This window comes from Andrena cerasifolii, chromosome 1 (genome assembly GCF_050908995.1).
Source record: "Andrena cerasifolii isolate SP2316 chromosome 1, iyAndCera1_principal, whole genome shotgun sequence".
NCBI classification, from domain to species: domain Eukaryota; kingdom Metazoa; phylum Arthropoda; class Insecta; order Hymenoptera; family Andrenidae; genus Andrena; species Andrena cerasifolii.
The window spans coordinates 7388913-7415449 of record NC_135118.1 but is presented as its reverse complement, the minus strand read 5'-3'; the positions used below and the strand labels follow the sequence as shown (position 1 = coordinate 7415449).

Genomic DNA, 26537 nt, shown 5'->3' with positions numbered 1-26537 from the left:
GACGGCGCGAAGAGGGGGTTCGATCCGGCCCCTGCGTGTCAGAGAAATTCACGGCAATAACACGTTTGTTGATCGCAAAATGCCGAAGAGAATGGACCCCGGGCAAAGCCACGGGAATTATTCAATTTCATTACCATAGGTTCGTTATATTTTCCGATATGCCTCGTGAAACCGCAACGAATTCTCAATTAGAACTGCCAAAACGCGAAGTACAGTAGAATTTCATCCCTCCAAGAAATCCAATCAGAAATCGAACGAATTCCATTTGCGCCGTCCCACCTTCGCCGAAAATCGCTACGTTGATAATTCACACGGTTAACCCTTAACTGGTATACTGTTCTTGGCAAACGTGACTGGTGTACTGGGGTCGTGGCAGACCCCGAATAAAAAAGGGCACAGAAATTTGTAAAGTCGACACTAGAGCAACCACTATGAATATTTTCTTCCTAGGTAATGTAGAAAATAATATAAGCGTAGAAAGTATTATTATAAAATTAATTAGAAATTCAGTTTACCAACTTAGACAACCGAAAATTGTACATCGAACTTCGGGTGCTTGGGGTCACGAGCGACCCCCGGATACCAGTTAAGGGTTAAAGAGGAGGCACGACGAGGCCTCCGTGAATCACAGTTTCACTCTGCCGAGCAGCACGCGCACGTACTGGCAAGCGGCCCGCGGTGAAACATTTACGGAGAGAGATAGCGGTTAATGAGAAAGTGAAATGGTAATAAGCATGGGCGAGTGAGACGTCAACCGAGGGAACGAAGCGATTAGATTCGATGGGACTCGTCCCCCAGTCGGTTTTCTTCGCGGTCGGCGGAATCCGTGACAGCATTCCCCTCGCAGCGCGCGTTTATTCGCGGCAATCACGGCCGCGGAGGAGAGGGATGGAGGGGCAACGGTGCTTTTTAATGCTATAGACGAGCCCGCGAAAGGTATGTGCGAATACAATTATTAGCCGGCTCTCCAAGTGGCTTCCCCCGTGCGCGGTTCTCGCGGCGTTGCCCGTGCTCATCTTTAATTCATGCCATCCGGTGGCTCGGCTCGATCGATAAATTATAATTTCACCCCGTATCGCCCCGACGAGGTGACGGTTATCCGTCAGCCGCGACGGGGATCACGTATTTATACGATTTCCTTTCTGCGACGATGTAACATTTCCGATTATACACCCTTCATCCTCTCTTTCGCTTTCGTCTTATCGGTAGATCGTTATCGGCACGTCAATCGCGACGCGTCCGCGTGCAACATTGAATATCACCGCCGAACCGACAACACTCGCGGATATTTATCGAGTTCCGAGCACTGGTGGCGTTTACCGCGCGTAATTGCACGATTTACGCGTTCGGGCGAGAAGTCTGTATCGTGCCGATACTTTCCATGCTAATGCGCAATTAACATGACCGTGACAAGATTGCGGGGAATTAGCGGAGGACTGCGGGACACGGGGAATTATTCGTATCAATAGCCTGAATGCATTCACATTCGAGATTAGTTTAAATACAGCAATCCTTTGATTTCACGAACGCCCGTTTATGTTCTACAGCTCCCTAATCCACCAGTCTCCTTCGAATAAATATTCCTCGCCCGGAGCAAATATCACCAGATGTCTTGAACTTATCTTCGATATCTTAGACTTACCGCAGAGTTTGCCAAGACTCGCGAGGGAAGATCCCGAAGCCGAAAATTCAAAAAATTCTGAAACTTAGTAAATATGTAGGGGATTTCCTCCTGATTACAACGCACTTTTTGTATGCTGTCAAAATTCACTCAAAGAGGGTGAATTAACACCCCTAAGAATTCGACTACGTTCCGATTTTGCGTTATAATTCGCGAACTGTAAGAGATAGAAGAAAAGTTTCGCGACAAAAGTTACTTCTTTTAATTAGATCTATGATTTGTTAAAAAATGATTTTACAGTTTACGAGTTATAGCAGAAAATGGGAAACTAACCGGATTTTCGGGGGTCAATTACACCTCCTTAGAGTGAATTTGGGCGGAAAACAAAAATTGTGTTGTAAGCAGGAGGAAATTCCCTACATATTCGGAAAGCTTTTGAATTTTTTGAATTTCCGTGTTCGAGATGTTCCCTTGTCAGTTCCCAGGAAATGATCCGGCGAGTCATATTTTCCGGGCTAATACGTCTTAAAAACGCTCGCTACGGAGGAAACTCAAGGGGAGGGGAGCAGAAACAGTAGGGGGGAAAAAGGGAAGGCCGATAATCCGAGAGTAAATGTTTACCGTTGCAGACTGAGGCAAGAGAGACACGGTGGTGCCTGGTGCCCGAAGCAGCAGATCACGACGGAGCCGCGCGAGTGGCTGGAGATCGATCTTCACACGGTCCACATGATCACCGCCACCGGCACTCAAGGCCGCTTTGGCAACGGCCAAGGTGTCGAATACTCGGAGGCTTACATGCTGGAATATTGGAGGCCGAAGCTGGGCAAGTGGGTCCGGTACAGGGACGTCCGCGGCGAGGAGGTAAGTTCATATCAAAGGCGACGCGATAATTGAGCGGCTTACTCCTTGAGAGGTATCAATTGCGCTTTTTTATTAGCCACGCCGAGTGCGCCCTCGATGCCATTGAACGGAAGGCATGGCAGGCGGCGGAGCGTAATTAAACTACCGACACCTCGCGGGGGAATAAAACGAAGAAGAAGATTGGTAATCCCTTTGAGACGAGGTGTAATAAACTCTCGCGCGTTGTCGGAAGTTGAGAATTACACACTTAGTAAGCTTTCCCAGTAAGCTTCCCCGGTCTTGTCGCGAATACATTGATGTTAGGCGAAGTTTACGGGCGGAGCGGTGATTTCGCTGAGAGGAAACAGAAGGCGCTGAAGAAGGACGGGAAGTTGTACGTCGCTCGGAAAGAAACAGTCCCGACTGTGTTTGTTGTTCCGGGAAAGGGTGTAGCCGGTTAAGATTGTCAGATGCGCCCTGGAACCGAATTCGACTCACGATGAATCATTCGAAAGCTTATTAAAGAAGAAACATTCGTGGCAATTTTCAACTTCGTATCTCCACCCGGAGGGTAGTAAAGGGCAAACATAGGAAATCAGGGTTTTTGCCGAATTTCTCATGTACTAGGGGATGAAAAATTTTGAAAAAAATCAGAGGCGTTTCTGTTATCGGGGCACATATTAGAGAATTGTTTCAGATTTTTAAATTGAAAAACCAAGCTGTGAAAAATAAAAAATGTCAAAAAATGCTGAAAAATGTCGATTGTGTATCGAAGCAGTCTTTGCACTATAATTATATTTTTACTGTAAGTACGTATCATTGTTACTATTGTCCTGAATTTTTTTCAGATTTGAAAATAAATATTGATCGTTGTGTCGTAAAGTTAGGGAATATATGTAATTAACGAAAATAAAACTTAAGGGGAGACTTGGAAGTTCGAGGCTCGAACCTACGTTTATTAAAAAGTTCGCAGCGATATAGCAGCTCGACACTCTACCGCTGCGCCACCGACGCCGTTGGAAAATACGGTAGATACTTTACAATGTAAGGTTTTTAATTTTTTTAACTGCGGCGCACCAAATTGAAAAATCTGAAAAAAATTCAGGACAATAGTAACAATGATACGTACTTACAGTAAAAATATAATTATAGTGCCTAGACTGCTTCGATACACAATCGGCATTTTTCAGCATTTTTGGCGTTTTTATTTTTCACAGCTTGGTTTTTCAATTTAAAAATCTGAAACAATTCTCTAATATGTGCCCCGATAACAGAAATGCCTCTGATTTTTTTCAAAATTTTTCATCCCCTAGTATAGGAGAAATTCGGCAAAAACCTGATTTCCTATATTTGCCCTTTACTACCCTCCGGGTGGAGATACGAAGTTGAAAATTGCCACAAATGTTTCCTTTTTAACGAGCTTTCGAATGATTCATCGTGAGTCGAATTCGGTTCAAGGGCGCATCTGACAATCTTAACCGGCTATACCCTTTTCTGCGGAGCCACCGTTGCTTTGAAGCGTCATTATAGTCGGCCTCTGAACGATGTTATGCTTGTACGAGCCAGCGAACGACCACTTCGCGGCGCACCCCCGTTTGGCATTGCTGTTTTGGAAGCGCGCTCCGCCCGTGCCAACCCCCGCGCTAGAGGCTAGAACCGTGCGGCACGGCGCGGGGCATAATTCAATTCAATTAACCGGCCGCAACAATTCACCAGGCCGCGATAGATACGCGAGAGGTTACGCGGTAAGCGGAATCAACGCGGTTAAATTTAGTCACGAGGAGGCGATACGCATAAAACGAGCCGCGCGCGGATTATTGAGAATGATTTGTAGCGATGTCCGCGGGTCCGCGCCAGCCGGAGAGCGCGGGCCAGTAACTAAACCGTGACGTTAACAAGACGTAAATCTCGACGGTAATATGCTACGGTCAAAAGTGGCGCGCGCGCGTTGGCCGGTGCAATTTACTAGAATAGATCGGTAACCGTGAACCTACGACTTTAATTAGCGACACCCAACAATAGAGGCTGGCCCCCGTTCATTTATTTCCCTGGGAAATATATCTCTCCTACCGTGCTACTCGCTGCTGCCCCGTTTCTCTCAAGAATCCCGCGAATTCAGCGGTTGAGAGAAGCGGAGAGAGAGGCCGGACTGACGTCGATGAATGAACCGTCCTCGGCGCGTAGTACGCGCGGGCACGCGCTCGCCAAAGAGCCGACCGTTTCGCGATACCTATTATCGCGAGCGCGCGACGCCGGCGTAAATCATTTTGATTTAACGGCGATCTACCTCCAGCCACGGGGAAACGGTTTTACCCGGTCTCTCGTAAATAAGACGCGCCGCGCTGTCTCAAAGAGGAGAGAGTCGCCGTGATCCTCGGGAGGAAACGAAGATGTTGAACGTCCGTCGTTGCAGTCGCTCAGTCCGAATGGAGCACAGTCGATTGGAGATGAGTTACAGCGTGACGATCGACGCTTGAACCGTGGTGTACTGATGTTATTGGAGACGGTGGCAAACTATACACTGAGTTCCATATAAGAGCGTACCAACGCCCCTACCGATTTGCAACCGATCTGCGCAACTCCCACACGCGATTGCTCGTAGCACTTTCCCCTGCCGGTTTACCAGCGATCAACAGTGTATCCCAGCGCGAAACGAGTACGCTCTAATGTGGAACGCAGTGCGGTACGAATTATGCAGTGGAAATGTGAAATGCTTCTGAATTTCTTCGGACTCCTGACGCAGTAGAAGGGACCTGCGTGCATACGCAGTCGACGAATTGCATGCTCACTGAATTTTTAATATTGCACAGTGATATTCTGGCAGCTGAAAGGTGGCATGGAAGTGAAGAGTCATCTAGGCTCGGTGCTGTTGTTTCCAATTTTCCGTTCCCTCGCGGCATCCGCTGCGAGGTTAGAGGAAGGGAAAAGGGGCAGATAGAGTTCCAGGAGACCTGCTCTGGTTTCGTGATATTTGCTCCGAAGAACGACAGCGGGAACCAATATAAGTAATTTCGCGCCAAGCCGACGATAACGTTATTTTCGAGCCGCGTAGTTTTATTTTATTCCCAGGGAACGCGGCGCGGACGTTCGTTCCGAGGGAACGATCGTGATTCCTGGGAGAGCAGAAAGGGAGCGGGAGAAAGAGGAGAAAGAACGAAAGGAAGAAGGACGCGAACGTCCAGTCGACGAGGTGGATTTCCTTGGAAAGTTAGTACGCAGAGAGGGTGCTTCGGGCTTATTTGTATAGGAGGGTGGATCAATAAAACGAGGGAAGGGAAAGTCGTCGCGTGCACGCGGGTCAGACGATTTCGACTCACCTACATAGGCGTGTACCTGGCTGAATGGCCGACCACGTCGTTCCAAACCTACAACGGGAGTCTCATCGAAGGTCGAGTTCCACGAAATTTAACCTCCCCCCTTTCCATTTACATGCCGATACGAAATAACCCGTCGCGTCGTGAATGCTCCCATAGCAAACACACGCAAAATGCAAAGCATTTCTTCCGTGACAGATTCGTTTAAAATTCGGTATTAAACGCACACGTACTCGTATTTCGCTTTCAGTGGAAATTCTTTATTAGGAATGAATATTGATGAGAACACAGATTTGCGCCCACTCGATCTCTAGATTTCTCCTAATTTCCTTGCTTCGCAATACAAATTCCTGTTAATATGTCACGGAGGTACCTCAAGGATCCAATAATTAGCTATAAATCGTGATTTCGAGTCTCTGTAGTCTCCTGCCGATTGGCGTTTCGATTTAATTTGGCCCGTAAATCAGGCTAATTGAGTACACGAGACGAGGGGGGCGCGAGCCGCGAACCGGTGGAAAAAAAGTGAAAGGAAATTGAGATTCTCGTTAATCGATGGCGGCCATTATTCGTCGAAGCGTGCCAGTTGGAACAACAAGTCGCTCACTCGGCCGACATTCGTTTACCATCGGGCGCTCCTCCGGAAACAGGTACCAGGGGTTCCAACGAAACGGGCCACCCAAAAAACCACGTCGCGAGACGTGGCCTCTCCGGGGGATAAATCTGCAGAAATTCGTGTCCCTTTCCTCCTGCTGCGCGGCCTCCGCGCTGTTCCTCGCTTAATTACACAACGACACTCGGCTTATCCGGCGAATAATCTCTGCTAACAGCTCGTCCTGGGCCGGACGACGTCGGTGGTGCTCGTGCCTCGTGCTTGTCAACGGTTCACCGTTTATAGTCCACTCCAATGAAATGTAAAAGGGAAACGTTGCACCACGGGACTAATATTTTTTATCGTCTGCATTTGGTGTGACGCGGATAACCACGCCGGGCGTAAATTATCTGGCTGGCCCTTTGTGCTGACCTCACGGTCTAGCCGAGCTTAATCGTTCCTATAAAATATGATCCCGCAGTCTTCTGCTCGCTTAAAATTCGGTATGTTAGCTTGCGATGGGAGTAATTAATATTTGTTTGGTCAGCGGGAGGAATACGGTTTCTGGGAATGTGACTGCAGGATGGGAAGACGGTAACAAGCCTCAAGAAGATTCTTTAAATGCGACGAAAGGTTCCAACTTTTAATTTGGGAATTAAACAGGAAACTCAGACTCTGAACTTACAGTCGCATCGGAAAGTAAGTTGACACTATTTAAAATCGTATAACTCTTTTAAAATTGGTCCAAACGACTTGAGTTTTTTTAGAAGCTAGCGGAATTAGTTTTCTAGGTGACGTGTTTCGTTGTTTTAAAAAAAAATGCAACTGGTCGGAATAGCGATGAAAATAGTGAAGGTCGTTTCTTTTCAAATTTTTTTTCTGAGCCTGTAATGAAAATTCAAAAACCCTGTTTGTAGATTGAAGTAAGTTGTATACGTGCTGAAAATTTCATCTAAATCGGTTAACGTTGCTCTGAGCTACGCGTTTAAAGATCGCAGAATAAGGTCGAGAACGACCTTCACTATTTTCATCGCTATTCCGACCAGTTGCAATTTTTTTCAAAACGACGAAACACGTCACGTAGAAAACTAATTCCGCTAGCGTCGAAAAAAACACTCAAGTCGTTTGGACCAATTTTAAAAAAGTTATGCGATTTTAAAGAGTGTCAACTTACTTCCCGATTGCGACTGTACGTGTATGACACCCCCGAAGTAAAAGTAAAAGGGAGATTAATGTAACCACGTCTGAAGCAATTCAAGAGCTTTGTAAAAAGAGAAGAAAAGTGGATTTAATTTTTCAAATAAATTTGTATAATCGTCTAATGAATTTTATGGAATTTGCATTAGAAATATTTGTATCCCTTCAACTCGGTTCGCCTCAAGATTAATTCCTGAGTGCGCCACTGATGGGCACCTATATTTAAAAAGTTCAGAGAGAAATTCATTAGGCTTTATAATTCCTATGAAGGGAAATATGAAAATTTGTCGGGTCAATGACCATCTTTAGCGAACACACGAGGCACGGGGAGGAAATTCGTGTGGCTACACCCAGACCACCCGTCGCGCATATCCGTCTAATTAAACCGTCAGACGGCTTATCCGTCACGATCTTCCTCGACGACACGGGGCCATCAACGCGGCTTCTGTTCGGTAGCAGGCCACCGCGTACGTTTTGGGATCAAGACGGGAAACATTAACATAAAATGGGCGTTGGTGGCGGGCCACGCCCTTGCCACGACTTCTTCGAGGCTCGTGGCTGGAATTTGTCTGCGACCAAAAGTCACTGAAAGGAGCACTGGGGAGGGGGGGGGGGAAGGACGAAGTATGATTTTTAAGAAACACGAGCGTTTCGTTCAGCCGACGGGTAGGTATGCATCGTGGAAAAGTCTTTGACTCTGGGCGATCGCGCGCAGCGGAACGCGTGGGTGCGAGGAGATAAATATCGAGATTACTTATTTTTCTTGGTGGACGAGTCGGCGGCTCGTAAATGCCGTCGTATTTTCGCCCCCTCGCGCGACCGTCTTTCGGGACCGCCTCGGGTTTTCTTGGAATAACCTGGAAACTTGTGGAATCCCTTCGCGAGTCGCCGGAACCGATTATACGGTCACCGTTAAAGACGTAATTTTTTTTTTCAATTACGTTCAGTCATGAATAAGGATGGAAGCTTCGTACCCTCATCGGATAATTGGATGTCTCATCGTTCCTTCGCCGTGCCTATTAAGAAATGATATGCATTTTCTATTGGAAAAAGATTAAAATGGCTTTAGCGTCTCTTTGACGTCATCTGCTTTCATCCGTAAAAGTCCCGTGGCCTTTGTGGAACTCCTTTATGCATTCACAAATTTAGTGTTACCAAACCGAATACATCTAGCACACCCACGAACGCGAGGAGTCACATCAGTTTCCGTTACTCTGTCACCGATATGTCTGCAACGATAATCTGTCGCAAGTTGCGTTAGCTGAGTAGTCGGGGAATCCTGAAAGTTGCAACGTCTCCTTTATTTCAACGTTCGAATTCAGAGCGTCCCTTTTTTGCCCCCGCATTCGACTGGAGGATCGTTCCTCGGAGATCGTCCCGTTTACGGGGACATTTCAGCCTCTTAACGAGCGCTTCGCTCGGGCCAAAACGGATCGCCGCGCGCTCATTAAACTCTTGCAACGAAGTAGAAACGGACCGTAGCCGGTGTGGCGCGCGATTGTTGTCTACGACGCGGGGAGCAGCGAAATTTCACACGTGTCGGCTCATTGTATTTCACTGTTCAGCGCGCCGCCAGGACCCTCCCTTTCGCGTGTTCGTTTGCGATCTGCTAAACATCAGGTAGCCACGTCGCGGCGGGAATAACGAGCACAAATAAAACGGTGTCAGCTACTGGTCCCAATTACTGGACCGGCCCGCCGCGGAACGTGCTGGTCCACTGGACGACGATCATCTTTTAATCGCGTTTCCTCGCCGCGAACGTGGCGCTGACTTCGGACCGAAAGCGCGCACTTGTTGTAAAAACGTACAGGTGACGGGGGAATAATAGTTCGAGGGACGAACTGGAGTTACTGGACGTAACCTCGAGTAAAGGGGAATTCTATGCTAGAATAATGTGAGTAAAATTGAATGCTTAGCTACAGAATTATTTCCCTTAGTTACCGGGAATTTGTAGAGGAAGTGCAGCATATTTGGAATACTGTTGGTAAATTGGAATACCGAAGTATCTAATAAACTACTAACGCTATTTAATTTGTAACACCGTAGATAATACGGGCTAATGACCTGTTAAGGGGTTATACCTAGTCAGGCGCCCGAAAAGAGGCGAATATTTGTGATTTTTTTTTGAACAAGCAGCAGCGTATTATCTTACAAAACTTTTTGCGCTTTAAAGAGCAACATATGAAGAACATTTGGTAATTTTTTCGTAGAAAAATATTAACGTTAGTAATAAAGTAACAGCCGATATCCAAGAAGCATTTTTAAAAATTTGGTTTTGCGGTGAGCACTGCCATTCGGAACCAGATTATTTAAACTAAAAAAGCAAAAAAGGTTTCGTTAGTGTATTAATGTATCCTCAGGTTGACGGAGCGAATTTTCCGAAATATTAATTTAAAACAAATTGGCGGCTATTTAAGTTGAAATACTGATATTTCGCATTATTTTTGCACGAAAAAATCAGGAATTCAACTTAAATAGTCGCTAATTTGTTTTAAATTAATATTTCGGAAAATTCGCTCCGTCAACCTGAGGATACATTAATATACTAACGAAATCTTTTTTGCTTTTGACTTTAGATAATCTGGTTCCGAATGACATTGCTCACCGCAAAACCAATTTTTTAAAAATGCTACTTGGATGTCGGTTGTTATTTTATTATAAACGTAAATATTTTTCTACGAAAAAATTACCAAATGTTCTTTAAATATTACTCTTTTAAGCGCAGAAAGTTCTGTAAGAATATACGCTTCCGCTTTTTCAAAAAAAAATCACAAACATTTGCCTCTTTTCGGCCGCCTGACTAGGTATAACCCCTTAACTAATGACATTTGTGGATGAACCGGCATTTTGACATTTTCGACTTAATCTGCAAAATAAGAAAGTGTTAATCTGCAAAACTTTTTCTTTAATCTACTCATTTGCATGTTCCTTCCATGGTTCCGTGTCAATTTTGCGATAATTTCGAGAATACAAAGTGTGGCATGAAATTTTAGGTTTCAATGCCATGTTGCTAATTCGGAATATGGAAGGTGAAGGTAATTTGGAATAGTCCAAATTTTGGGGATGCTTTTGTTTCACGCGTAACAGCTACCGCCGCGTGGGTTTCAGCCAGCGTTGTCCATTTATAGGTATTTACCAAAGATCGTCCGTATATTGTGATTTTTAAGCCTGATTAAATGATAAAAGCAAATAATTTTATTATCTACATGGTTTTTTAAGTTTATAAAGTGAAGTTAAATCGTAGTACTGGTATTCAAATTACCTGCACCTTAACGAAATCGATACTTACTGTCATTTTTCATTTATGCCAAAGTTTCAGCTACTCTTTCTTTTTTATTATTACTGAGAGATTGAAATATAAAAGTTTATTAGTTTCCCTATGATATCATTTGTTAATTTTATTTCTTCCGACCCGCTGCCGTAATTTTGTATTCGTCTTAAACAAACTGGTATTCCTAATATCCTGCACTTCCTCTGTACATCAAAGTTAATCATACGATAAAGAATGTTGGTGCCCGTCGAGGTCAGCATATAGAGAATGAAAAATTACGCAAAGTGCATCGCACTCTGTAACTGCACCTTCAATTTTACCTCATGACACGTTTCTTGTACCCCTAGGTGTTTCAAAGCTGCAGTCCCAACTGCGTGGGCCATCTTCCGTGATATTTAGTAATCGTTCGCTTGCAATAATGAATTGAACGTGGAAGTTATTACGATTCTGCACGAGCATTCCTTGGCGTCGCGATTTCTCGTTTCACGCGTTCTCAGATGGAACAACGCGCGTTCTATTCTGCTGTTGGACCGTGAGCTCCGAAGGTCGAAACGCGTGTATCGCGGAGGAGGATCGGGAATTTCTCGGACGGCGTCGCCGAGGGTCGTCCTTTGGAAACAAAGGGCCTCTTATTTCCCACTTACCAACTTCACGGCGGCTCTCGACTCTAGCACGATATTCTCACGTATGGCCGCTTACGTGACTCGTAATCCCGACAGGTGTGCGCGTTTAGCGAAGGAAACTCCGTCATCGACACGATCGCCGATAGTGTATGGCGTTTTAATAACATGCCTCGTGAATTTGATTGCACTCGTTCGATTGCACTCGTTCGATTTGAACGATGTTTAAATAGTTACGTTTACTATTTACTATAAACGAAGTTGAATGAAATTATATGTAAATCATTTATTCAAATGACTGTTATCTTATACCACGAATGCCAGTAACAGGTACTTTCTTATTGATAACGTTCTATTAAAAAATAATAATGGCAGTTACTTGTGGAGATATGATTAAACATAGATACTCAAATTTCAGAAAATTTTGTCCACTTAACTGAGGTTTATAGGCACTCAGGAACGTGCCAGCCGATTCCTATACTTCCAAATGGAATGCGCTACAAAGTGTATTGTAAATTGCTTGTCCCAGGTGATCAAAGGGAACACGAACACCTACTTGGAATCGAAGCACGAGCTGGAGCCACCGATGTGGGCAAGCAAAGTGCGCTTCCTGCCGTACAGTTACCATCGTCGAACCGTTTGCATGCGCGTGGAGCTGTACGGTTGCCAGTGGAACGACGGCATCGTGTCGTACTCGATGCCACAAGGTGACAAACGCGGCAATTGGGAGTTCTTCGACGCGACTTACGACGGGTACTGGGACGGGCAGCTTCTACGTGGCCTGGGACAACTCACGGACGGCAAGATCGGACCTGATAACTTCAAGATGGGTTATTACGATTACGACAGAGGTCAGGGATGGGTCGGCTGGAGGAACGACACCAGGTCTGGCCATCCTCTCGAGATTAAGTTCGAGTTCGACCACGTCAGGGAGTTCTCCGCTGTGCACATCTACTGCAACAATCAGTTCACTAAGGATGTACAGGTGAGTTTCATGAAATCAGTCAAAAAACTGTCATAAACGCTGACTACCGGGTAAGCTTTTATCAATACTGACAAGCGACACCTCCACTTTCCTCAACTTTGTAAAAATAAGTTTGTTTTGTTAACGCGTGATAGGGTAGGTGTACCGTTTGTGGCCATTGCACTGTTTTTGGCCATGTGCATAATTATTTATTTCTAAATTGCTTGCAGATCATTATTATGTGGAGAATTTCACATCACAAATATTTTGTTTAGTACACCGCCAGAAATACAAGGTTACATGTATTGCTTACACGGGAAAATATTATATATTTTAAGAAGTGGCCAACACTGGTACCATACCTCAAAGTGGCCACGAATGATGCATCTACCCTATTTGGTATATTATTATGTAGAAGCTTGCACATGGCGAGGTTAAAGCAGAGCAGATAGACAGGCGTTTTCTTCTCCGTATTCGCGATGGAACGAGCTAGCAGATTTCCGCTCCAATTCGGTGATTATGGCCAACTAAGGAAGTTTGGCGAGTAACATGCAGCGAGGTCGATTTCACGTCGTGATTTTGAAGGTAGAGCAAAAGGAGGAGAGCAACGGTAGGAAAACGCGGCACGAGAAACCAGAGCCTTCCCCAACGTTTGCGGGTCGTGATCTTCGTATCCCCACGAACAAACCCTCGGGCGGATTTTTGGCCCGGAGAGCAGTCACGTACTTACGTCCTACACCATGCAGGCCCGAAGTCACGCTCGACGTCTGTTAGCTTCCAGTAGTAGCGCTTCCATTCCGTAATATTCCCTATTATTCCGGCAGCCGCACAAATTCATCAGCATCTTTCGCGGTGAAAAAGTTCCCCCTCCTCTCCGTCATATTTCAAACGTTCGACCTGATATAATACACTAGTAATCTTTATCTAATATTCTCCACTCGCTGTCAATAGATTCAATCAATGATAGACGCCCCGCCGTGATCCTCTTATCACCGATCTCTCTCAACACAACCCCAGGCCGGCGTTATTTTCAAATTTCCTCCCCCTTCACCGAATATCCGCGGGAAAAATGTAGATAGACGCGACAGGGAGGAAATTGGAAGCGCCCGGGGCGGTGTGTCGCCAACGCGAGCGAAACCGCGATACAGAGGGAAAAAGAATACAGGTGAACGGTGAAAGAACCGAAAAGAGAGTGAGGACCGTAGAGCAACAGGGAAGAGAGGAATAGAGGGAAAGAGGAAGAGAGAAGAAAGGCGTGGAGATAAAGTGAAAAAGCGCGAGAAGATCTCGCGACCAGCGCTTAATCCGTGCTGTAGAGGAGGAGGAAAGGAAAAAGGGGACGCGGGAAAGGATGGTGTATATGTATACCATGAAATCCAGTTTCCACGTCGGAGTCAAGGTCGGACGTAGGATGGGTAACGAGGCGCAACAACGGTTGGCCCCCCAGCTTCGGCTGGAACGGATGAAACGAGAAAGAGGAAACGAGCCGCAGCTTGGTGGCGCGCGATTTTGCAGGGTGACGAGGCAATGGTGGTGGTCGCCCCCGGGTTTCGTGATGGTGGCGACGGGCTTGCTGGGTGTTGGCCGTTCCTGTAAAAATTTTCCGGCCCCCGGCGCGTTTCCGGCCACGAATTTCTATATAATGGCCTCGCCCTGGTATCAAGATTTATTTCAATGGAACTCCTCATTACCCTGGCCAGACCTCTGTCCCATAATCGAGCAGCCAAAGGGGCTTGGGACAACAACAGTCGCGGGGAGGAAAGAAATAGCTTTCGAGAAATGAAATCTTGCCTCTTGTTTCCTCGGGTCCGAGCAAACTCGACGGGTCGCACTCGACACAATGTCGGGGAACGAGATGCGTATTTTGTTCAACAACTGACTCTTCAGAAAAGTCAACGGACTGGTAAAAGAAGTCGGGTGATAGTCGACGCGAGTCGCGGCGAATGCGTTGTCCCTGAGATGGATTCGCAGCTGAAGAAAGTTCGAGAGATGTTGAGAATTCACCAATCCGGATGCTTAATGAGACGAAGTTGCACATGTAGCTTGGCCGCGTAACAAGCGCCGAAGAAAGTAAAGATGGAACGGCTGAGGAAGCTGAATGCCCCCGCGTCCCACGATCGCGTCACAATGATCCTCAGCGTCTGAATGTCGGCCGTCGAACGGCAGAAAATGGAAGTTTCCCGGTTCGACGTCGCTTCATGCGCGAATCTCTCGATATAATGGGCCTCGAAACACTCTCCTCGTCGGGTATCAAGATTTATTTGAATGGAGCGCCTCATTACCCAGCTCCGGGGCTCTCGATTGTATGCTCGCGACCGGGCATGACGCGGGGGAGGGCCGTCGTGAGGTGGCGACGGCAAGGGCAGCAGAAACGCCGGTGCATCGGCTCGAGGGGGAGGGGAGATGGTGGAAGGAGCGAGCCGAGGGCCGCGAAGGAAGGAAGGAAGGAAGGTTCGTGGAAGACAGGAAGGGAACGTCGCGGCGGTGCAAGAGAAACGTGGGGGGCCGCGTGGTCTTTCTCTCTCTCGTACGCACAATGCTGGCAAGCAACCAGCCGAAGAGCAGATACGCCACGTATTCAAATACAATACCGACAGTCTGGCAAGTCGGCAGTCTATGGCTGAGGTATGAGGGCAAGCAAAGGGGTGAGATGCCTAGAGGAGCAACCACCCCTAAACGTCGCCTTCTATTAACAAGCGCCCGCTCGCGCGGATAGGACACGTCTTCTGAAAGACAGCACTTCAAAGCATTGCCAGTTCCTCTCCTCGTCTACCATACGTTCCACGCCTAACCCCCTCCTTCGTGGCCGCCACTTCGTCTTCTTCGGCCTCCTCATACTCCTGTCCCGCCGTCGACGAGCTTCAGCGGGCTTCGACGGTGCTCCCATGAAAATCCATACGCGTCGTCGTCGTTGCGTTCGTCTTCGGGACTAAGGGAGTTAGATAATCTCAGCTTTGTAATCTCCGTTTCCAAGCCCTCCGCGCTATTCTGACGTTCCCTCCAGCTCCACCGTGTTCCATTCTTACCCTCCGTCTCGCTCGCGCCGCTCGATGCCGCCGACCTCCGCGGCTTTCCTACTCTTAGTTTCCGCCCGGCATTCTCCCCGCGCAACTATCTTACGCTTTCCTCGGAGCGGAATTAGCATTCCACGCGCCTCCGCCGCGCCTGCTGGAAACGCAGCCGCGGGAGACTAGCAATTATCGAAGTCGTCGATGTCAACCCAGTGGTTGCCTCTATAAAGTTGCTCGTTATATACCGTAATAAATAGCCAGGGTGTATTTGTGGAAGAGGAATTGCGGGATATATTAATATCCAGCCTGGTCCGTAGTGGAACGCTGCTGCTCCCACGGGCTCTGGCCGCTGCGCCTTAAGATGCTGATTTATACGTATAATTAATGCTGAATATTAGCCTCTATATCATGTTTAGTGTACACAATGGGCAGCTTAATTTTACTGTCCGAAAGAACCTTAGGCGCACCGTGTTTTACCTGATCTCCATGTAACGCGCACACATTCTACGCGTGTACGTCGCGATCCTCGTTCAGCGTGTAGGTACAGTAAGAAATGTTAAGTGATTTTTATCAGCATTCGGTGGAGGGAGCTTGAAAGCTCAAGAGCTTTATAAATCTCGAACTATTCTATCCGTTAACTCTATCCACGAGTACCTAGAGGTATTATCAATTACAAGGGAATTATTGTCAGAGAAAGTGTTCAGGATTTCCAGAAAATTGGTATACACTGCTACGAGAGAATCACGGAGACACGGTATGAATAATAGAGAAAGACACGTGCCTGTTCTGTCTACAGGTGTTCTCCGAGGCAAGCATAATGTTCAGCGTCGGCGGCCGCTACTACACGGGCGACCCGATCGTGTACTCGTACATGGAGGACAGGATCTTCGAGCACTCGAGGAACATCTCCATCAAACTCCACCATCGGATCGGCAAGTTTGTCAAGCTGAGGTTCAGCTTCGCCTCCAGATGGATCATGATCAGCGAGATCACCTTCGACTCCGGTGAGTAACGAAGCCCTCGATTTCGAATCCGCGCCCGTAGACCGCCCAGTGGAAGTGTATACACATACCGGGGCTTACCGATGTCTCGAGATCACGGATGGGAGCACCGGCTCTTCTGTTTCAGACATCGCTCACGGCAACTTCACCCCGGAAGCACCGCCTACGACCGAGGCGCCCAGAGTGCGCGATCGAATCTCAGCTCGCGACAATCCTCTTCAGGCCGAAGTGCCAGTCGCGAAGCAAGACGACCCGACCTACATGGCCGTGATCATCGGTGTTCTAACCGCCGTGATCCTGATGCTGGCCGTCGCGATCTTCCTAATCGTCTCGCGGCACAGGCAGAGGAAGAACTTCGCCAGCCCTCTAGGCGCCAAGAGCGCGATCCCCTCGGGCAATCATCAACACCTGTCGCCAGAGTCCGCGTACGGGACGACGGAGAAGGATCCCTCGTTGATGACCTACAGAGTCGAGGAGCTCGACGACCGTTACGCCGGGACCAAGCTGACGACGCTACCACGAGATCTCAACGATCGTCTGCTGGGCGACGTCAGGCTTGACGACTACCAGGAACCCTTCCACGAGAACAAGTACCGGGAACCGCCTCACGCCGCTTATTACGGATATAGTACCGTTGTTATAGACAACAAGGACCTTCACGACAGCGTCGAGCAGTCTGGTGAGTGGTGATCGATGGCTGGTTACCGCCTTGCCACTCCTCGGGACATTCGTCTGTCTCGTCGAGTACACGTGCTGTCGAGGAGTCTTGTACGCGCTCTACAGCCGATCGATTCGCAGCTTTTTCACTTGCACGGGCTGCCGTTAAATATTCACAGCTCTAAGTGTACCGCGGAACCAGGAAGTTGTGTTTCTTCATTCTTTAGCTTCAACATTTTTTAAACTTTTCCATTGTGGAGTCGTTAAAGCTTGAGAACTGTAACTCTGCGTTGTAAAGTGTGTGCTGAATGGGTTACTCGAGCAAGCTTAATTAAAAAAGGAGATTGCATAGTAGCTTATATGATTGCTCCATGGTTTATATGGCTAGCTAATTGATTACAAGGGATGGGTAAATTAGCAGCGCGAATTATTCTGTTTTCAGATGCAACCTATGATTATGCAGTACCAATGCCCGTGCCTAGTGTAAGCAGCGATCAGGACAGCGTATTCTCGAAGTCTTCATCAAGGGGTAGCGCGAAGGTGAGTGTCTAATAACGATATGTTCCTGTTTTTCTTTTTATTCATTTTTTTTTTAAATACTTGGAGAACTTGCAAACTGAATGCCTATGCACTTTATGCCTTATATACGAGTACAGTGGGACATTGATTTCGTCGAGACCAAGACGAATAGGATTAATAAGAAAACATTTTCAAACCACAATTCTACAAAATCGTGGTCTCACAGAATATTCATTTAAATATCATCGCATTGATTTATAGTCTGATTTCAAAAAAATTCTTCAGTTTACTTTACGCAAAGCCTGAGCTTCCTTTTCTATACACTCTTTCCATTTAAATACACTAATTTTTACATAATTTTATATAATTTTGACCATACTATTAGTCAATAATATTACTGGCTATAGTTAAAGTTATCCATAACTGAAACACAGTAAATATTCTTTATTGGTGAATAATCTATTAAATAATCGGACCAGCGCATCGCAACCAGTATAGTCAGAAACGGGAAGGCTTCCCCTTTAAAACAGATCTTGTTTCACGTCGGTACGACGTTCGGTTGCCGAGATGTCGTCGCTTAAATTTTAATGTCTGGCTCTCGCGTTCTCACTGTCGTCATCAGACCTCTCACCCGCACTCTGCACTGACCTACCCCAAGCTCGGCGCCGTGGACTGGTCAGCGACAGACGCCAAGTCAGCAGGCTTTTCTTTTGTCGGCGGCCTTGCGACGCGCGCATTTCTTGGGAAGAACTAGGTCACTGCGCTTCCTTGAGCGAAACTGGGTCACGACGCTTCCGAGTAGCCGAGCGCTTCATGAATTTTGAACGCTGCACTTTGACGGCTTGTATCTCGGAAAGCACTTAAGCTATCGACGTGAAACAAAATGCATTATCAAGATCACTCTTCCCCCTGTCTCCTGGCATGTCCATCCGTACATGTATCGCATTTTCTCCACTTGCATTCCGCGCCCAAAGTTGACGTTGCATTAGCGCGAGTTAGAGTGAGTTTCGTTAACCCTTAACTGGTATCTTGGGGTCGCTCATGACCCCAGGCACGCAAAGTTCGCTGCAAAATTTTACCAGCCACGTTTGCCAAAAACAGTATACCAGTTAAGGGTTAATTACAAATAATTACGTAGTAATCAAGGTTCCACTGTATCGTTAAGTGATAGAGTAATTTTAATCACGATTGGCGAACATAATCGGCAAGCTCTCATTTGGCTCATCTCTGTTGTTGCGTTAGGCGTGCTTGCAGAGCTTTTTCCCCCCGCCCCCGCCGCCGATGAGCGCGCCACCCCCGCGGGGCTCCAGCAATCTGACGTATTCGAACCCGCCGAGCCCGGAGCCAGTTTGCGAGCGCGAGCGCAGAGGAAGCAAGCGCCGCGAGCACTCGTTGCACAGATACGCGTAAGATTCCCTCGTGCTCTGCAGAATGCACGCTGCTGGATCAAAGGTACGACAGAATTGCGTACTTGACGCAGAGAGAACGCCGCAACCGATCAAATCCTTCAGCATCCATGGGCCCTTCATGAATCGTCCCGCGCCCTATTCCATTCTATCGCGCGGCGAGACTTTAGCCCCCCCACTCATCGACATACGATTTCAACTTGTAAATAATTGGGCACGAGCCGTCGATCTTTGGAAAGCCTCGAACCACCGAGCACCGAACTGCTGTCAGATCAGTTCCACCATTGGTTGCACCGGTCGATTCTTCTTTTGTAATATTTGAGAAACGGTATTGGCGATGGATGCTGAAGGTCTAGCGATAATTCACGCGCAATCAGCGCCGACGCGGGTAAGAGGAAGAGGCAGGAAGAAGAGGAGATGGCGACACGAGGGGATCGAATCGACTGCAACGAGCTAGGGGACACTTGAAATTTCAACGGCGACCAATTAAGATCGCTCGCGCGTCGGTGGCCGGGACGCGGCTTCGACGCAGTCGATCCCATCGAAATCTTTCTCGACCAGCACTGCCATCCGCGCACTTTCCGAGCGTATTACACCCACAATAGGTGTACCTCGAGTGTCGTGCTTAGAAGGACTTAACCTACTTCCCAGTGGGTTGGCGAACGCGCAACCGGAGTTGTAACTACAATTGGCATATCAGTTTAATGGCAGCGTATATTCGCGCGCTGCCGACTCCTCTGGAAATTCGCTCTCGAAACGTTCCCGTGGACAGGCGGCGACGGATCCTTGAAATCGACGCTCCGCACCGAGACGATCCTCTCTACGATTCTCTATTTTCATGCCAGTTTTACCGAGTACAGGGTGTGCACGATCACGAACCAAGGATATTATTCGCGACCTCTCACGTCGCCACCGATCAACCGGGATTTTTATAGATAAGTCAAGGGTGAATCGGCCGGAGCTTTGGTTTCCGGGATCGGATGTGCACGTTAGCGCTCTAAAAATATGTTTCCCAATCGGTAATCACGAGTTACCAGATTTCTTAGCTACGGATGAGAGACTCCTGCTATTTAATAGAAATTCACATGGTCGCGATTCGAAATTTCCCAGAAACATTTCAAGTCAATTTGAGTCGTCATATTTCTTACCGGAGAACACTGGCAAACTTTCCCCTCCCATTTTTCATTCAGAGCATCCATTCGCGAGAAGAATATCTCGCGCTGCGATAGCCAGAAGGCTGCCGGGTGCACATTTCGAAATCTCGCACCGCGGGACACGTGAAAAAGTTATTTCAACTCTCTCTTAAATTCCGAGCTCCGAGTGAGTTACAAGCATCTCGGGCCCCTCCCCGCGAGTTCCGGGCGGCGGAGAAAGGAGTCATATTTTTCGTTGATACCGTGCGCACGGTGATCTCGCGTGCGCCCCAACGCTTTCCCTCCCCCTTCTGCTCACACTGCCACAATTCCTCCGCGCCTCGTAGCCGCGCGAGCGAGGAGCCGTTCGCGGTGGCTTCGTTAGGGCGAAGGGGTCGCGTCTCCGCGAGGTGACCGTTCCACCCCGCGGGAAGACGCGGCCGCGATCGAACGGATTTCCAGAAGGTCCCGCAGGTTTAGAGGTTTCGTCCGTTCGGCGCGCATGTGCAAGCGGATCGAGCTCGCTATCGACCCGCGACGTGCGCGGATACGCGCAACGACAAGCAGGAGGGACAAGGCTAGCGAAAGGAGAGCGGCTTTTTTTGATCGACAAGATATTTACTCGGCGACGTGATTTATCAGCGGGCACGTTACTCGTCATTAACGACGGGTCGAGCGGAATTGGCGGACGTTTTGAATTGATCGCGACGGTTCGGGGGTCTATCAGCTGGGGACGAGCGCGGCGAGGGTAAAGAAATGACGGGTGGTGATCGACGCGATGGTATCGAACGTTCGCCAGGGGGAAAAAGTCGAGGGGGACGGAGGATTGGCGAGGGAAAAGGAGAACGTTAGCGAGCTTCGATCCAGCCTCACACAAGACTGACGTGAAGTAAATAATTGAGTATCTCGGCTGGCGCAACGTGCACGCGCGCGTTATTCGTCGTATTATTTATTGTGTGCGGCGTATGGTAGGCGTCCCTAAACGAATCGTTAATTTATATACACTGTATACACGCGTACACGGACACACAGACACGTACACTCGTGTATATGCATATACGGTATATTCGAGAAACCAGGGGAGGGGGAGTTATAAATTATAAATAAATGAATAAAATAGTTATATATATACACACACGAGAAAGGTGACACGTATTATCGGCGAATTTTAAGCGTATCGATAACGATATTATATTGTAATAAGCCCGACTTTATTTCTCTATCACTACCGACATCGCCTTCATGCAACGAGGAGAAATCGAGAGAGATTAACCGACGTAAGGAATCGACAATACAGGGATGAGACAACAATAATTAAATACATGTGTACGTAAAAGATGAGAGGAAGAAGAGGGTGCGAGCGGAACGCGGCGCGGCGAGTCTTAAATCGGTGAACGGCGCACGGCGCGAGGGATGGGAAAACCGACCACATTGTGATATATTAAGGAAACTAGTAATTATAAAATATGGGGGGGACGAGAGGGGCGGAACGGAAGTGGCTCCGATAATCCGCGAGCTCTCGGGTGGTGGGGGCTTTTCGTTGAACTTCTACGATTCCTATTTTCCCTAATTTCTCGATCTGGTCTTTCAATCGTGCGTAGAGACCGCTTGACTGAATCATGAACAGACTACGCCTCCGAAACACAATTCCGTTTTCATATTTCGAGGAATTTCCACGAAGAGCCTCTCCACGCGGCGGACGTTCACGCTCCTCGTCGACACGGTGGAGAACACGCGTAGCATCTACAACGATCGGAACTTACCTATGTATATTTAGTGTTTAATCGTCGATATCGTCGCCACGTAGAAATTGTTAAAGTAAACCGTAAGAGTGAACAGCTTCGAGTGCTTCGAGTGTAAATAATAACCGTTAGGGACCTCGTGACACGTACACAGTGTACACACACATACACAGTCTCTCTCTCTCGCATAACACACGTACACAGGTAACTTTCAAGCGCCTTAAGTTGGGGGGCACTAAGCAAATAACATGGTCGCAATAATGATCACCGTTTTCTTTCCATTCTTACCTCTCTCTCTCTCTCTCTCTTTCTCTCTGTCACTCTCGCCCTCTCTCGCTTCTAAGGAATAACGAGAGAAGAATATATCACACGTACAGGCGATTCTCCTTGTAAATAATTCAGCGGCGGAATGATAAGAGGAACGATTGCCCGAGGTCTCTCTCCTCGTTCGGACGTGAACTCGACGACCGAGAGCCAGCGTCCAATGTTCCTCGTTTCGGGGGTTCCGCGCGCTTCCGTTGACAGCCTTAACTAAAGGGAGCGTGAACGCGGGGAAAGCAACGGGAGAGATCCTTATCGCGCGCCGCAATTTTTCACCCAACTTCTGCAATAACCCCGGCACCGAGCATCGAGTACCTTCGACTCCCTGCACTTCCAGAGTACCTAGGCGGTCCGCTCCTGGCAATAATCGTCAATTTATCTTTTAAGCGCGGCCAAGGTGGCAGGGAGCAGCGCGCGCGGACTGTAGCTTAAGGATGAATTAGATCAATAACCGGGGCACGGATGTGGGAGGATCGAGGGGAGGGTTGAGATTCTAATAAAAAAGAGAAAAAGATGAGAAAAAGGAGGAAGAGGATCGTTAAGACGGTGGTGGCTGCTCTCCGAGTCAGGAGAGGCAGATAAAGATGACGAAGGAAGGCACTTTCGTGCCTGCTCACGGCGCGCTTCTTAGGATACTTTATGGGTCCTTTGTGCAGCGTGGCTGCACTCTGTCGACATGTCGATGACAACGGCACCGAGTGTGCACCGAGATCGCAGCGATATCGCACGACCCGTTCTAAATCGTCGCTGCAACGAGCCAGCTTGTTCCCCGCGTCCCGTTAAATTTCATTCCTCCCTGACCCCTTTCGCGCTGCCACGCTGAACCCCGGGAGTAAATACATCGTGCAATTTCCATGCTCGAAAACGAGGAAAGCGGAAAGTGCTTCGCGATAACCGTGACTTTCTAACGCGTCGGTTTGTTTACTGTATCAACGCATTCTGCTAATCACGCTGGTAAACAGGCATCATAGAAACGTAGGCCCTGCTTCCTTTCCGAGCTGCAAGCATTCAAAGGTACACGTTAGTGGAAGGTTTTTCGATCATAGACATCGAATAAACATAAGAATTTACAGTGATTTTAGAACGTGTTGATCTCTCTGTGCTCAAGCCACTAACGTCGAACGCTTCCTCTAACGTAACAAACTTAAAACTATCTCGAAAAGGAAGCACTTGCTTCCAGAGATGGGCATTATTCGACTAAATTGTTCTTCGACTAACCTTCGAATTAAAATTTCAAATACAGTGAAGTTATTCGAGAATAACGAATAAATTTTTGGTCGACTAAATTCTTAGTCGTTATTCGTTTTTTCGAAGTACCGCCGCGGCGACTAAGCGTCACGAATAAGTCGCTTCGGCTCGAGTACCGTCAAGGACCCAGTTCCTGATCACTTAAGAGTAACTACCGCGGATTATTAAACGTGTAAAGGGAAAATTTAACCAAATTTAAAAGATTTTTTGCTACTTCAGTAAATCTGTTTTATTTTTAATCTGGTATTAAAAAAAGTGCACACATATTAATAATTATTTTATAATTTAACTTTGAAAGTGAAAAATGCAAAGGGAGCAGTTTCTGATCACTTTCACACGTTTTACTATGAGCTATCAAATTTTGCGTATAAATTTCAAAACACCTCATAATTATTTAGTAATTTGTTAGAATAAATTTGTATCATAATAAGCTTCTTATTTGGTTTATCTTCCTAAACTGATCAGGAATGGGGTTCTGATCAGGAACTGGGTCCTTGACGGTACTCGAGCCGAAGCGACTTATTCGCGACGCTTAGTCGCCACGGCGGTCCTTCGAATAACGAATAACGACTAAAAATTTAGTCGAATAGAAATATAGTCGACTAAAAATTTATTCGTTATTCTCGAATAACTTCACCTTATTCGAATTTTTTATTCGAGTTCATTCGAATAAAAATGTAGTCGAATAAAAATTTATTAATGCCCAACTCTGCCTGCTTCGCTCTTCAGAAATTATTCACCAATATAAATCATTAGATCAAGCAACAGAACGTGAAAGAAACTCCTCTCAATAATACACGAATCTACCACCAAGAAACGTCACCAAGGCACTCTGTCATTTTCCACGAAAATCCAGCAAAAACCACCGCCAGGGAATAGTCAGGATTTTTTCGTCCTCCCCCAGCTAGACTTTCGATACATATTCAGCGCGACCGATTACCATTCCCCGTCGACTTCTGTTTCCTGGCGCGTCCTTTATGAGCCCCGTATAATTTTTATTCCTGCTGCGGCGACGTCGAGCCCGATACGCGGAGATACGCGTACACGGGGCCCGCCGATATCGGCGAGATACGACACGATCGGTTCTGCATCGGTACGCACGGGCGCAGAAAACACGGGGGTCTAGAGCGGGGCGGCCAAGGAAACTCTCGCTTATAAATCACCCGCTACAACCCTTTTTCAATTCGACATGAGAAATGCTGGAAGAAGCTTGCCGATAGCGGCGCGGCAGGGAGGGAGGGTAGAGGGAAACTGGCCCATCTTTTATTCGACGACGTACAAGTGCGTGCGCGTGCACTGCGCGGGGACGTGCAGAGGGGAGGGCGAAAGGGAAAAAGGACAGGAACGAATAGAAGCGGCGTTTGATCGACCTGGCCCTCCAGGCTGCATTATGCACGCGCGTCCACGCACACGAATTTGCAAGCGCCGCTACATGCAAGTAGCCCTGGCAACGAGTCGCGATAGTATGTGACCGGAGTACATTCCGAACGGGGCACAAACGAAGTTCGGATTTAGGGAATAAAAGTTTCTTGGAATGGAGCTCGGTGGCTTGAAATGTTTTTCACTTTTATACGCTTGCGCGGTAGTCGGGGTCGAGGATAGAGAGGATAGCGAGTTTGAGGAGATTTCGGTGGAAAACCTTATCAATTGAGGTGGAATTAATCAAGGTCAAGGAGATGGTGGTAGAGCTTCAAGATCTTCTCTTCGGCACTTTCATCTCGATTTACATATGCAATACCGAGGAACCTGCTGCTCGTTGACAGGCACGGTGCGATCCCAGTGTACACTTCTCGCGCCACCCCGACCTGATCGATTCTTTGTTTGGGTAACACACCGGTTGCTCAAATACTGGCCGCCATGAAGAATTCAAGAGCGTCGTGGCGAGTTGTTGCGTTGACCTGTGCTACCCGGCATCGATCGTGCAAATATGACCGATGCTCGATGCTTACGTGCGGTTTCACTTGCACGCGAACCGCCAGAAGAACGCGCCGCGGACAGGCACGGCTACAGAAACAACGACAATGGATTTATATCATAGGTTTAATAGGGTCTCGACGGTTAGAAGCGTTCTCGCCACCCCCGATGTCTATTAAACGCGCCGCATTATCTCTCAATGTATATAGCGAATTGTAATTTATACATGTATGTGTAAACGTATTATAAATACGCCCGTCGACACGCGGGAGCGACCATTTTGTATATAATTGTATCATATAGCGTAACGAGAACGGTATGGGAGGGCGTGTGAGTAATATACAGAAAGCGTGCGTGGGAGGGAGTGAACGCGAAAACGATTGGTGAAAGCGGAGACAAGAAAGATACCCCTGTGAGTGTAATTATATTGAATCAATAGCATAACGAGTACCGGATGCATATTTGATATTTGTGTGCCTGTATCCTTTTGTATGCTAAACGAGATAGACGAGAAATAAAACTATACATATATTATATTGTACTAATTGCGACGTAGGGGAACTACGAGTAACGTGGTGTAACGTGCACACACGCATACACGAGACTACACGCGAAAGAACACATGGCAGGAAGACTCCGTGCGTAACACGAAACAACACAGACCAGACTATCTGTCCTGGCCGGACGAAATAAAACTTTTAGCGAAGCGATAATCGAGTCTGTGAATTCGCCAGCTCCACGCGACTACTTCTTCTCATCCTCGGTCACGTGGATCTCCTCTCTACTCCTTTTCCATTCGCGTTCCTGAAATTAGCCACGTTTTCGTTTCGCGGCGGCAAACGGGGGCTCTATAATTCCGTCGGCTTTGGATTTAGAGTCATTTATTTACAGTGAAATTCTTACTGATTAATTAAAAAAAAAGCCACGTTATAAGATAACGCCACGTTAAAAGGTAACGCCACGGTGATAGGCAAAAATGGTGGTATAACTTTGGTGATGATTTTAAAGAAATTTATGAGCTTTATTAAAAATGTAACATAAGGTTCTTACGATAGGTATAAAATAGAACAAATTTTTTAAATAAAAAATAGCGGCACAATTTTCCATTTAAAAATATTAAAAACTCCTTTTGTAATTAACATTTCTATAAGAAATTTTTAGCAAAAGGA

At 47.2% G+C, this 26537-nt stretch overlaps 1 protein-coding gene across 2 annotated transcripts in view; it reads left to right on the top strand.

The window, feature by feature from the left end:
• The window catches only part of LOC143376542 (discoidin domain-containing receptor 2), a 145448-nt gene extending 119367 nt beyond the window's left edge, over window positions 1-26081 (top strand). For both annotated transcript variants that reach the window (XM_076827023.1, XM_076827031.1), the window contains 6 exons: window positions 2251-2482; window positions 11982-12437; window positions 16224-16431; window positions 16556-17107; window positions 17528-17625; window positions 18847-26081. In XM_076827023.1, the coding sequence (XP_076683138.1) occupies window positions 2251-2482; window positions 11982-12437; window positions 16224-16431; window positions 16556-17107; window positions 17528-17625; window positions 18847-19014 (1714 nt within the window). In that variant the 3' untranslated portion in view covers window positions 19015-26081. The remainder of the gene's footprint in view (window positions 1-2250; window positions 2483-11981; window positions 12438-16223; window positions 16432-16555; window positions 17108-17527; window positions 17626-18846) is intronic.
• The last annotated feature ends 456 nt before the right edge of the window (window positions 26082-26537 follow it).